The 13,766-nt window shown below is 38.3% G+C and overlaps 1 protein-coding gene across 1 annotated transcript in view; it reads left to right on the top strand.

Moving 5' to 3' along the window:
- Positions 1 to 276: 276 nt before the first annotated feature.
- CLCA1 (chloride channel accessory 1) overlaps positions 277 to 13,766 on the top strand; it is a 32,637-nt gene continuing 19,147 nt past the window's right edge. The window contains exons 1-4 of the mRNA XM_045835420.1: positions 277 to 579; positions 6,203 to 6,343; positions 6,514 to 6,661; positions 9,193 to 9,298. Of these exons, the coding sequence (XP_045691376.1) occupies positions 418 to 579; positions 6,203 to 6,343; positions 6,514 to 6,661; positions 9,193 to 9,298 (557 nt within the window). The 5' untranslated portion in view covers positions 277 to 417. The remainder of the gene's footprint in view (positions 580 to 6,202; positions 6,344 to 6,513; positions 6,662 to 9,192; positions 9,299 to 13,766) is intronic.

The following is a 13,766-nucleotide window of genomic DNA, read 5'->3' as shown; positions in this document are numbered from 1 at the left end:
GCAGGCAGGTGATGGAGGGTGGCCTTGTATGGGCCAGCCCCAGGTTGGGCAATCATCTGTAAGAAGTAAACATCTTTCAGTAGCCAAGCCGCATGACACCTGTAAGTCCTTGCATAGAACCGGGTGTGGTTTCCCACCCTCTTAGCTAGCATCTGGTAAAGGTGAAGGCAAGGCTAATGATACTTTCAAATTAAATATTTAATGTACACAGAACTTAAGACTAAGATAGTTATTGTTCCTCATGTTGGAGACAAATAGAAAAGTGAAGCAATTGGTCAAGGAACTAAAGTCCTATGATAAACCACCTCTGATAACCTGGAAAAATGTATGTCTCTATAGTCATATAAATAGGGGTAACAGAAGACACCACCAAAACCAAGATTTTCCAAAGAGACTAACCAAGGGAGATGCACAGCAATGGGGCCATTTAAGAGTACTGTTTTCATCTTGGTCCTTCACCTTCTGGAAGGGGCCCTGAGTAATTCACTCATTCAGCTGAATAACAATGGCTATGAAGGCATTGTTATTGCAATTGACCCTAATGTGCCAGAAGATGAAAGACTCATTGAAGAAATAAAGGTAAGTTCGAAAAGGTATTTATTCATGCTTTAAAAAAATTAAGCATAATGTTGTGAATATGAGTTCTATAAATCCAGCTGTGTGGTGTTGGCAAGTTGTTTTTATGTCTGAGCATCAGTTTGTAAACTGGATATAGTAACAGTCAACCTTTAGGGTTCTTCTGGGGGATGAGATAATAAATGCAATGTACATAACTAAGAGGTCCACACATTGTTGGTACTTAATAAATGATGTCTACATTTATTGACTGGGTGGTTCCACTAAAAATTATTCAGCTCTGTACTAAGGCAGAACCAGGTACATTTGGTAGATATTGTGAAATGCACAGAGAATAATTCCTTTGCCTCATTTTACCACTGGCTCATATCAGATTTTCCTTTTTATTCTCCTAATTGTAAGCATCTTCTCTGTGATCCTAATATAGAAGCCCAGGATGTAAACCTCTAATTTAAGAATAACCCCGACCCTTTCAATAGCAGGAAACCCTGCATTTTACCAGCCCCAAAGCAAGGGATCCTTTCAGGTTGCTGAGTGGCCTCACCTTACTTGCTACTTCTTCTGTGAAGGAAAGACAAACTAGGGAAGAAGGAGCTTCCTGTTCTGAGCAGAGGTGTCTAACTGTTGTAAGGTGGAGATGTCAGGTACAACAGCCAACAGCTTAGGATAAGAGGGGAAAGCCTTATAAATGACCACCCTGGAATTTGACTGTAGCACATCCAGAGGCAGCTTTGTGTAATGAAGAAAGGCACTGGTGTGTAAAATGGGGCAATAATAATTACCTTCCTCAAAGAATTGTGCAAGAACTAAATTTAATAATGCATGCACATAAGGGAAGCTTGCTGAAGGCTATATGGGAACTCTATAATTTGTGCATGTTTTATATATCTAAACTTATCTTAAAATATTTTAAAGAACTTAAAAAATTCATGCACAGTGTCTGGTACATAGCAAGAGCTCACTTAATAGTAGGCATAACCATCAATCACCAGTCCCCCTTTTAATCCTTCTAGATGGAAAGAGTTCATTCTTTCTAACCAAGCCAAGGTCAGTGAAGGCAAGATCAAAAGTTAATAGTGTTGCCCTGGACAGTGTGGCTCAGTTGGTTGGAGCGTCATCCCTAAACCGAAAGGTCGAAGGGTCAATTCCCAGTCAAGTCACATGCAGGTTCAGTCCCAGTTGCAGGTTCAGTCCTGGTTGGGGCACATAGGAGAGACAACTGATCAATGTTTCTCTCTCACATCAATGTCTCTCCCTCTCTCTCCCTCTTCCCTTGTCTTTATAATCAATACATAATCAATAAGCATGTCCTCTGGTGATGGTTTTTAAAAAAGTTAATAGTGCAGGAGTCCCAGTGGTTGCCCCAGTGTTCCTTGCTCTAAGCAGAACCAAGCCCAAAAAGATGGAGTTTGGAGAGAGAACCATCTCTATCACCAAGAGGAGTTCAAGGCTAGAGAAATTCGGTAGTTTTGGGGGACTTGGCAGGGGCTTATCTGTTTAACCCAAAGACTGTCATTTATTACTGCCATCGGTGAAAGGGAAATTCATACCTTTTGCAATCTCTCAACAATCAGACACCTTGGGTAAGCTTTTGATGGCCTCTAACCTTAGAAATGGCATCAGCAAAAATGAAAGTGCAACCTGGAGCAACAGACAAGGAAAGTGAGTTGGGGGAGTGGGGGGCGATGTGGCCAATATGTTTCTGTCTCTGGCTGGAGAGAGAGCAACCTGCCAGAATAACTACATTCCTGAGCTCTAATGGCAATACTCATTCATATTTACATGGTGCTTCAGAGTTTTCAGAGTGCTTTTACCTCAGTCTTCGGGGGGTTTCCTCCTGAGAAATGTCCTTCTTACTACAATTATTAAATTGGCTTTCTATGAGTCCTAAATGCACTGGGTGTGAGATAAATTGGTTTTCACACATTGTAAAGTCTATGATTGTCTAACCACTATACTGTACACATGAAACTACTGTAAAATAATATTGGATGTAAATTGTAACTGAAAAAGAAAACAAAATAAAAGAGTTAAGGGCAATAGTGTGCTCAGAGTCCCTAACTAAGTAGTCAATAAAAGTGAGTTCCTCCCTACTGATGTTCTGGACCTGCAGAGTTAAGAACCTTAATTGTGGGCTTCTCTGCCTTTCCTGGTGGTCCCTCACTCTGTTTCTGAGGAGAGATCCCCCCTGCTGGTGCCTTTGCAGGGATAGAAGCCTTTACATCAGCTCTAAAATACATGCTTCTATTCAGGGCATTATGCTAAGTGAAATAAGCCAGTCAGAGGAAGACAAATATCAAATGACTTCACTTATATGTGGAACCTAATGAACAAAGTAAGCAAAAAATAGAAACAGACTCACAGATACAGAGAACAGACTGAGAGTTGTCAGAGGGGAGGGGGCTGAGAAGTTGGGTGACGTAGGTGAAGGGATTAAGCAAAAAAAAAAAAAAAACCCTCATAGACACGGACAACAGTATGATGATTACCAGAGGAAAGGGAGGTGGCGGTAGAACTGCACACTTGAAACCTATGTAATTCTATTGACCAATATAACCACAATACATTCCATTTAAAAAGTATTTGCTTCTGCATGACAGTCCCCAATGTTTCTCCATCTATAAGTTGCATTCATGGCACCTGCCATGCCACTGTGTTGTAGGAACAGAGAGAACACACTCCATAAAATGAGGAGTGAGAAAGGACGAAGTTCCCTCTCTCTCTCTCTCTCTCTCTCTCTCTCTCTCTCTCTGACACACACGTATACACAAAAAAGATACACAGTGGGAGTAGTGTACCTTAGAGGCCTCCTCAATGCCTGCAAGTCTAAGAACCTCCTGTCTTGGCACTCCTGGACAGTTTGCCACTCATCACAGCCATTTCATGCATTCGTGCATTCATTTGTCAATTCATCCAACAAATGTTTACAAAGCATCTACATGATGTCAGGAACCAGAAATCTAGTGGTGAACTCTATACCATCCCATCATTAAGGAATTTCCAGCTGATCCTATAAGCTGTCATCCTTGACCTCTCCAGGCCTCAAAAGTTTTAAATGTCTATTTGGATATGAGATTGCCTTCTCAAAATCAGAAACAGGTGAAAAAGCAAAGATCCCCTATTAAAGTTTCTATTAAAACATGGAAGACAAGAGCATTTCATGCCAGTCATTTTTCTTCCCAGGAGACACTGAAAATTCACATTTCAGTAGCCAAACTGTAATATAATATTCTAACACAGAAAGCACCTTACCTACTTTTTAACTTTTCTGGTGATCTTGATTCAGTGTTTTCATTTTAAAAATGCAACAATGTTAAATCATCCAGTGGTTGGAAGAAAGAGATGCAAATCATCATTGAGAACTTTTTTAAAACTAGCAAGGCAACTACTATTACTATTTGAAAGGAGGGAAACTATGGTTCAGAGAAATCAAGTGAATCCCCCAAGTTTATTCCATTAGGAAGTGGCAGAGAGGGATTCACCCTGCATCGACATGCAAGTACAGCTTCCCCATATGAAGATGAACTGGTTCCGCTCCTCAGTCCAACCCCATGAGGCACTGGAGTCTAGGCACTCTGGTCTGCTCCCGGGAGAAATTCCCTGTGCAATGATCCCTTTTTTCTCTTACAGTATCAGCATTTTTGTTTTTTTCCATCAGCATATGCATATGCTATAATAGATCCCATTTAAAATAACACACACACAAAAAATAAAATTCCTTTGCCTTGAAAAGCCCCTTCTGCTACGACATCGTGTCTCCATCCCCCTGAATTTACAAAAGAACTTGTTGAGCTGTTGTCTATATTCACTGCCTCCACTTCCTCACCTCCTACTCTCTTGAATTCACTCATATGGAGCTGTTGGCTCACCCAAGTTGCCAAATACTATGGTCAGCTCTTATACTTACCTTTCTTTTTTTAATTAAATTTATTGGGTTGATACTAGTTAATAAGATCATCTAGGTTACAAATGTACATTTTTCTATGATACATGATCTGCATATTGCATTGTCCACCACCCAAAGTCAAATTACCTTCCATCACCATATATTTGACCCCCTTCACCCTTCCTTGCCCCCTTCCTTCTTTCTGGTAACCACCATATTGTTGTCTGTGTCTATGAGTTTTTGTTTGTTTGTTTGTTTGCTTGTTTTTCATTTCTTGGTTGCTCAGCAGCATTTGACATTGATGATCACTCTCTTCTTCTTGAAACACCTTCACTCCCTGCCTTCTGATTTCCTCCCCATGCACCAGCTGCTCCTTCTGAGTCTCCTTGGCTGACTCCTCTTCTTCTCACCACTAAATGCTGGTGGCTTCCAGCTCTCAATCTTTTCCTTGGTCTACACTCAATTTTTTTTAAGATTTTATTTACTTTTAGAGAAAGGGAAAGGGAAGGAGAAAGAGAGGGAGAGGAACATCCATGTACCAGAGAAATATTGAATGGGTGCTTCTCATGCAGGGGGCCTGACCTGCAGCCCAGGCATGTGCCCTGACTGGGAATCAAACCTAAAACCTTTTGGTTTGCAGGTTGATGCCCAACCCACTGAGGCACACCTGTCAGAGCTATACTCACTGCTTAGGGCTGTGGGTTTTTTTTTTTTTGTCTTAACAGACTTAATACCCTTTTAAAAATAAATCTCTTATAATACCCTTTCTACTCTTTTCATAATGCATCTCAGGAGCATTTATAATTTAACACTACAGCTCTTTCATTCTAGAGAAATAAAGCTAGGTGTATTTTGGGAATAAATTATATAATTTTGCCACTTCCTTATATCTTACACTTAGTATTATACTAAAAGTAATTACTTACTATCATAACACTTACCTAGCCCCAAAATTACCACAGTCACATTCATTTTAATTTGATTTTTCTCTCCAGTATTAGTTGGTGTGAAACCTTGATACTTACACTCTCTAATTTTCAGGTTCTTCCTTAACAGTTTATTGATCCTCAAAGGATCAAATATGATGATACCAATAGATAACATTTCATAAGCATTTGTGCTAAGAAAACATAGTTCCAAGTGCTTTCTTGACTTCATTTGATTCCCATCTTAGGAGCTAGTCCCCATATTATTTTCCATTTTATAAATGGGGTAACTAAGGGTCAGGAGGCCTCAAGGAGATTGCCAGGTGACCCACAATAAATGCTGGAGCCAGGATTAGTGTCAGCCTGTAAGTCCGCATTGTCCATCATTACACTGTGACATAGACCATGTGATAAGTGCTCAAAAAGGTTAGGTATCATTATTATTTTTTAATTGTTTATTTATTTATTTTAGAGAGGGGAAGGAAGGGAGAAAGAGAGGAAGAAAAACATCAATGTGTGGTTGCCTCTTGCATGCCCCCTACTGGGGACCTGGCCCACAACGCAGGCTTATGCCCTTGACTGGGGATCGAACTGGCAAACCTGTGATTTGCAGGCCAGCACTCAATCCACTGAGCCACACCAGCCAGGGCTATTAAAAAAGGTGTTTCAACATCTCCCTTCTGATCTTGTTAAGTAACTGGTCTTTACTAACTAGTTTTTTTCTAATGTGAAATACAGATATAAATTTAAATGACTGGTAAAGTAGTCTATAGTCATAATTGTATTTGCTACTTATGTTTTCTTTTTTTCCCAGGACATGGTGACACAGGCATCTCCATACCTGTTTGAAGCTACAGGGAAACAATTCTATTTCAAAAGTGTTAGCATTTTGATTCCTGAAAAATGGAAGACGAAACCGGAGTATGTGAGACCAAAACTCGAGACCTATAAAAATGTGAGAATATCAAGTACTGTTTGCAAATTTCAATCTCCTTCTCTGATTTAGATATTTTACACCAGAATATTCTAGAACCAAATGAAATTGTTTCAAAATAATCCAATGTGAATAAAATCAATTCATTTGCTGAAATTTTGTAATGGTAAAATCTTTTTCTTAAATTGCAGGCTGATGTTCTAGTTGCTGAACCTAATCTTCCAGGTAATGATGAACCCTATACTGAGCAGATGGGAAATTGCGGCGAGAAGGGGGAAAAGATTCATTTCACTCCTGACTTCATAGCAGGAAAGAAGTTGCGTCAACATGGACCACAAGGTATGGGTAGAGATGAAGCACTCTGCTGTGTTTCTAATTACTTAATAATTTTATATTCAAAGTAGATCAAGATAGCATTATTTTTCTGAATAAGCACCTATAAACCAAATAAACTGATAGCATACATTTTCACCTAAAACAGGGGTTCAGAATAGTACATTTCTCAGTTAGAAACTTAATTTTTCATATCTAAATAAATGTTTAAATATACTGTTTTTAATTTTTTTCAATTATTAGTATCATAAAATAGCTGTAAAATAGTTTGTTGAAGTACTGTTATGTTTGTATGGATCTGTTAAGGGGACTGTTGAACATATTAAACCTCATGCCTGCAATTCATATAGTAGCCACCAGATGGTGCAGAGTCATAGTGTTCTCAGACCTTTCCGCACCAATTGTAAATGAGGATTGTTAACAATAAGATTCTGATTTAGAATCTGCATTTTTAACAAGCTCCTAGGTGATGCTGGTGATACTGCTTGACTATGGACCACACTTTTAGTAGCAAAGTGAATTTCCTTGCAGTTCAGATCTCAAAAGACAGTAACTAAAGAAAAAAAATTGAATTTTCTTTCACAAAAGAAACTCTTTGCCCTAGCTGGTATAACTCAGTGGGTTGAGTGCTGGCCTGCAAACCAAAGGGTCATTGGTTTGATTCCCAGTCAGAGCACATGCCTGGGTTGCAGGCCAGGTCCCCAGTGGGGGGCCGTGTGAGAGGCAACCACACATTGATGTCTCTCTCCCTTCCTCTCTCCCTAAAAATAAAATCTTTTAAAAAAAACAATCAACTCTTTATCATTCCTATATGAACTATATAGAACAGCCTTCGGAGAAAATGTTAAAAGAAACAAGCAATGGAGTATACACAATATATATTTTCTAAGTATAATCAAATGTAATTAGTATTGGCTAATTGGGTTAATTAATAACTAGTATCAGGTATCTCTATTATCTTGAAAATATTAAAACCAGCTGGATTTTTTCATTTAAACAAAAGAGCCCTGGCACCTGCACACCCTATCCCACATTCACTGGAACAGTTACAGACTTTATCAGACAGAAGGGCCAGACATAGCTCTTTGTGCTTCTACAACACCCTATTTCACCTCCATAACAGGAACAGGAAATGACCGACATGTGGCTCAATATATATGTGTTGGATTGATTCACCCAACTGCCCCATCTCACTCCTGAGCCCACTCCAGCCATCAGAGTCACCATGTGACATCATTCCTTTACGATCTCTGCCATCTGTGCCATGACTCCACCTCTGCTCCCTCACAATCCCCCCTCCCCTTTCAGGGGCCCTCCATTGTTGCCCAGCACCTACAGAACAAAGTCCAGATCCTTGGTATGAGACACTGGTGTCTCTTTGGTTGTAAGCCTCACCTAACCCTCCAAATTCAGCCCATCTAGGAATTTACATGCCAGAAAAACTGAGCTGTACATAAGTTGCTAACTCATCTAAATTTAACAAACACTGACTGAGTGCCTATGAAGTTCTAGCCACTATGTGCACAGACATGACAACAAAGAAGTCATGATGCCTGTCCTCACGGAGACAAGTGTTTGGTGTGGGAGACTGGCGAGTAAGCAGCCGTTACAATATAACATAAGTGCCATAATAGAAGGTAATGAAATTGTAAAGGAGGGTTACCTGGCCTAGTCTGGGGATGTCAAGAAGGCTTCTAGGTGGATGGATACAAGCTTGATTTTGAAAGAAGAGAAGTAATGATCCAGTCATAGATAGGGAAGGAGTATCCCAAGCACAGGAAAAATACACAAAAAGGAAGAGAGATGAGAAAGACCTGAGTGCAACTCTGGAAAGTAAAAGGAGTTCAGAAATTCACTGTGATTATAGTTTTGGAAGTAGGTGGAGAACAGCAGGAAACATGGATGCTGAGAGAAGCAGGGCCTGGACCATCAGGGACCTTGCCCACTACATTCAGGGGCTGGACTGGACCCTGAATACCACAGGGAAGCCATTGAAGACTGAAGATGTGGAGGGCAGCTGGATGGCTATTGCAGTGAATCAGGAGTACGTGGCAATAAGACTGGAAAGATGAGAACTGAGCAGAGGTGGAGTAGTCAGGCCGTGAGGTTTAATAGGTTATGAGCCACTAGGGATGCCGCCCTGGCTGTGCTAGCACTGTGCCCAGCTCCCACAGCATCAGGCACTGACCTCCGCGTCACTGCACTTGCACCGCTAAGGGTTTCAGTTATGTGTGTGTGTGTGTGTCATCCACTAGACTATACGCCACAGGAAGACAGGGCATTTGTTTCGTCTTTGTATAAATCACTTCATGGCACGTGCTGTGTGCCTAATTAGCACTGGTCAAGCCAAAATAAGTAGTTATATTTTTCAGAAAGGGGCAGTTGGCATATTATATTTATCTTTCTTAAAAAACCAAAACTTTAAAAAATTAACATAGCAAAGCATAATGCAAGTTCAGAAGAATTACTTTCTTCCAGTGTGAGAAAGTAATTTTACCATTTTTACTGTAACCAAGTGTTAATATGTTTTCTCACAGGAAGAGTCTTTGTCCATGAATGGGCTCATCTACGATGGGGAGTATTTGATGAATACAATAATGACCAGAAATTCTACTTATCTCGGGGGAAAAAGGAAGCAGTAAGGTATGGATATTTTGACCTCACTTTTCCCAAACTATTTTAAGTCACAACCAATTTTTTTCTTGGTCACTTTTAAAATGTCTGTCTTTTGCCTTGTTTTGTTTTCTTTCATGCTCTCTTAATGCCTCCTGTTTCAGATATCCACAAAACTACCACTTTCACTCAGCTTACAAGCACTTCAGTTAGATAACTTCTCTACTTTGCAGCTACAAATCATTTGCCTCTCCTAGTGCCTCTAGGGCACAGTGTGTGGACTTTGTCAGAATGAATGGGCTTCAGAGGGATTGTGGAATTTACCTGAAAGACAACCCAAATATTAAAACAAAACAGAAAACTTCTCCCAATTCGAATTAAACCCTGTGTGATGTCAGTAGAAAGCAAACTGAACACTTGGAAATCACTCAGGTTGTTGTAATTTTATGGGTGAGTTCTTGCACCCAACAGTTTCAGCGACTATAAACTGCTTTAGTGTGAACACAAAAGATAGGGGACTTCGCAATTTATTTTAAAGAGCTAGCACAGTTCAGATACTAAAACCTGACAGATGGCTTGAAAAAGAATTCTCTAGATACAGCTTTCTAAAAAGATTTTAAATAAAAGAAGAGCAAGTTATATCCGGTAGAATTAAGGGAATAACTAACACACTAAGGTCAAGTACAATGTCTTCCAGAAACCCAAAAACACTGTGATAGTAGGTAAGCAATTCTCATAGTATACTGAGTCAAGAAGTAAAGTAGATAATTACCTCCAATAGACTTGCAAAAGGAATTTGAAAATCTTGCACACTTATGCCTCCATTAGAAAACAAAAACCTCTTACAGGTGAGATCATATAGCATTTGTCTTTCACCACCTGGCTTATTTTACTTAGCATAACGTTCTCCAGTTCCATCCATGCTGTTGCGAAAGGTAGAAGTTTCTTCCACCTTTCTGCTGCATAGTATTCCATTGGGTAAATGTCCCATAGTTTTTTGATCCACTCATTTACTGATGGGCACTTAGGCTGTTTCCAGCACTTGGCTATTGTAAATTGTGCTGCTATGAACATTGGGGTGCATAGGTTCTTTTGAATTGGTGATTTGGGATTTAATTTTTAAAAATTAAAAAAAAAGAAAACCTATTTTTAAAGACTAGTAGTTGGTACAACACCCCTCTCCAGTTCTTCTTCCAAGTCTGCTTGCCTGATGGCCCTTTAAGATATGCTCAGTTTTGGCTTGGTTATTCTTTATTTGGTGCTTCTCTCCACGGGGAGCTGCACTGGGCTTAGAGATCAGCCTTGGCTTCCCATCTCTCCCACTGGGACATTACTGCTCTTCACTTTTCCCTTTTTCACTACATTCAAACTCTGTCAACTTGGACCACTTCCATTATATTCCCCTCATTGTTGTATCAGACACAAATAGACACTAAATGCCTCCTAGAGCCATGTATACATAGGATACCAGATTCCTTCAGTTGTTCCCTCTGCACTATATAATCCATGCACCAGGGTTACTTCCCTGATCTGATCATATGTTGGATTGACCTCTCAAATCTCAACCAATGGATGTCATTCTGCACCTGCCATTTACCTTTCTCACTTCCCTTTTCCAGGCTTCTGTATAGCTGGACACTGTATATTCCCTCAAGAGAAAAGCCAATTAATACACATTCCTTTCTAGAAATATTCTAGAAATATCTGCATATACGGCATGTTCTTCCTTCTTCCACAGATAATATTAGCAAATGTGGCTAATTACCATATCCTCTTAAAAAGTTTTATTATAACATATTAATAATTTATTGCTTATTATCTTCCAATTAAAAATTTTCAAAGGTCTAGAAGCAATCAGATCATGATAGTATTGCCCACAATACATGGTTATTTCCTTAATATGATGCAGAACATTAATTGAAAGCAGAGAGCCTACATTATATTCAATAGGAAAATACTAGAGACATTATCAGGAGTAACATAAGGATGGCCACTATTAGCACAGTTATCTAACCTTGTTCAGAAAGTGGTAGCCAATGCCATAACACATGAGACTGCGCAGGTGAAAAAAAAGAGGGGAACAACTAGAAAGGAAGAGAAAAAAATTGCTTTTATTCAGGTTATATGTGATCCACTTAAAAAATTCAAGTGGCTCAGTGGACTGAGTGCCGTCTGCTCAAGCAAAGAGTTGCCAGTTCGATTCCCAGTTGCAGGCCAGGTCCCTGGTGGCAGGGGGCACACGAGTGGCAACCACACATTGCTTCTCTCCCTCTCTTTCTCGCTCCCTTCCCTCTGTCTAAAAATAAGTAAAATCTTTTAAAAAATGAGAGAATAAATTGAAATTAAAATTGACAGGGGAAGTCAATAAGGTGACCAGATGTAAAATGAATATTCAAATTGTCTCACCAAATACTAACAATAACCAGTTTAACAATATGATGAAAAGAATACTCTGTTCAAGATAGCAAGTAAAAGCATAATGAAGTATAAAACCTTAAGAAAAGTGGATGTCATATTTGAAGAAAACTATAAAATCCTTCTAAAGGATTTAAAACAAAATCAATATAAACTGAACAATTTTCAATTCATGAAAGATTTCAATTCAAATATATATATATTTCATAAAACTCTAGTCAAAAGTACGTTCATTTTTACCTTACTTTTAAAATCTCAGAATTCATCCAATAGATAGTAGCTGTGAATATTTTTGAAAAATAGTAATAAAAGAAAACTTTCTTTACTGAATTTTAAATGTGTACAATGTATCTAAATTAATTAAAATGATGTGAACTGACAGACACATATATAATAATTTACTATTTATATAGTCATTTACTATTTAATATAGCTAAAATTATAGATTTATAAAAAAAAGGATTTCTTAAGATATCAAGATGATTTTTAGCTGTGTGTGGGAAAATATTAACAGATCTTCTTCCAGTTGGATAGATTCATTAAATATAAAAATCAAAATCATAATGACAACTAGAAAAATATTAATAAGAATCACATTCCTATATGGAGGCCTTTCTATGCATTCAAGAATTGTAAAAATATATAACTAAAAGAATAATAAATTTGGCCACATACTAATTTAAAATTCTGTTGCATACAAATCAAATATAAACTAAATAAAAAGGTAAAAAATAGAAAAAGTTATTTGCAAAAATTTAAAAAAAAGGTTTTTTAAAAGCTTGGTATTATAATACATGAACTTTTGAAAACTAGTAGGAAAACAATAACATCATAATAGAGAAATAGACACAAGAGAAAAACAATATTCCACAAAGGAAGAAATAAAAGTGGTCAATAAACATAAAAGAGCTCAGACGTACGAGTCATCACAGCAGTGCAACTCTGACAAGGTGAGGACCACCGAGGGCCTGGCGAGGCAGTGTCTGCTGTCTCGGCACAGCCCTGGGAGGCAATCTGGTGACACACATCAAATCTCTGGAAAAATTTCTACTTTTTGATCCAGTAATTTCACATTCAAAAATCCATTTTAAAGGAGATGATAGAATAAGCTGTATCAGCAACCTATAAAATACTCAAACTTTTGGATCTGATCATTTAGTCTGGGGACGAATCACATAGCAAACTTAGAAACAGTCAAAGTGTTATGTGAAATTTTATTTATGCATTGATTTTTTTAATTAATAAATTTATTTTTAATTATGCATTAATTTATTTTTAGAGATGGGAAAGGAGGGAGAGAGGGAAAGAAATGTTGATGAGACTCAGCTGCGGGCACTGAATCCACTGAGCCACACTAGCCAGGGCTGATGTTTTATTTTTAGTACTGACAAGTTTGGGGAGGAATCATATTAGATAAATTAAGCTAAATTTAATTTACAGTATGAAAACATGCAATTATTAAAATCACATTTTGAAAGAATATATAAATTACAATAATGTGTTAAAACTTTAATTATATGAACATACTAAGTGTTTTGACAGCATGATGTAAAGCGTCCTGTGCCGTGTTGAGCTGCCACGTAGGGAAGGAAGCGCTTCTGCGTGTCGATGGGAGTTTATTTCTCATTGTGGGACATGCTTGCTTTCTTTTCTTCTTCATACTTTTTTTGTAATTTTCCAAACTCTCTATAGTGTTCATATATTGTTTATGTACTAAAAAATAATACGTCAGGAAAAAGCTTTCCATTTATAATGGCAAAAACACTCACAAGCACATAATATAAAGAAAAATATAAAATATCTATGGATATACAAGAACTATGTAAAAACTGTGTGACACAAACTAATGAGGAAAAAGTACAGTAAATGTCAGCAAGTCTTTTGAGGGAAACAAACGAGGTCTCCTGGTTTTCCAAGAGTGAGGGGCTAGATCAGGAGGTGCCTTGGGACTTTGATCCCTGGTAATTCTAACAGCAACCATAAACTACTCGGCTCTTCTGCTGCAGAGAAACAAATTCTAATGCCATTTTGGGGACACTGCAGATACTTTCTGGCAAACAGAAATGACTCTGATGAGAATTAA

This window comes from Phyllostomus hastatus, unplaced genomic scaffold (assembly GCF_019186645.2).
Source record: "Phyllostomus hastatus isolate PE091 unplaced genomic scaffold, TTU_PhHast_1.1 phas_contig_209, whole genome shotgun sequence".
In the NCBI taxonomy this organism is placed as follows: Eukaryota; Metazoa; Chordata; class Mammalia; order Chiroptera; family Phyllostomidae; genus Phyllostomus; species Phyllostomus hastatus.
The sequence above is the reverse complement of the archived record's forward strand: the minus strand, read 5'-3'. Positions and strand labels throughout refer to the sequence as shown.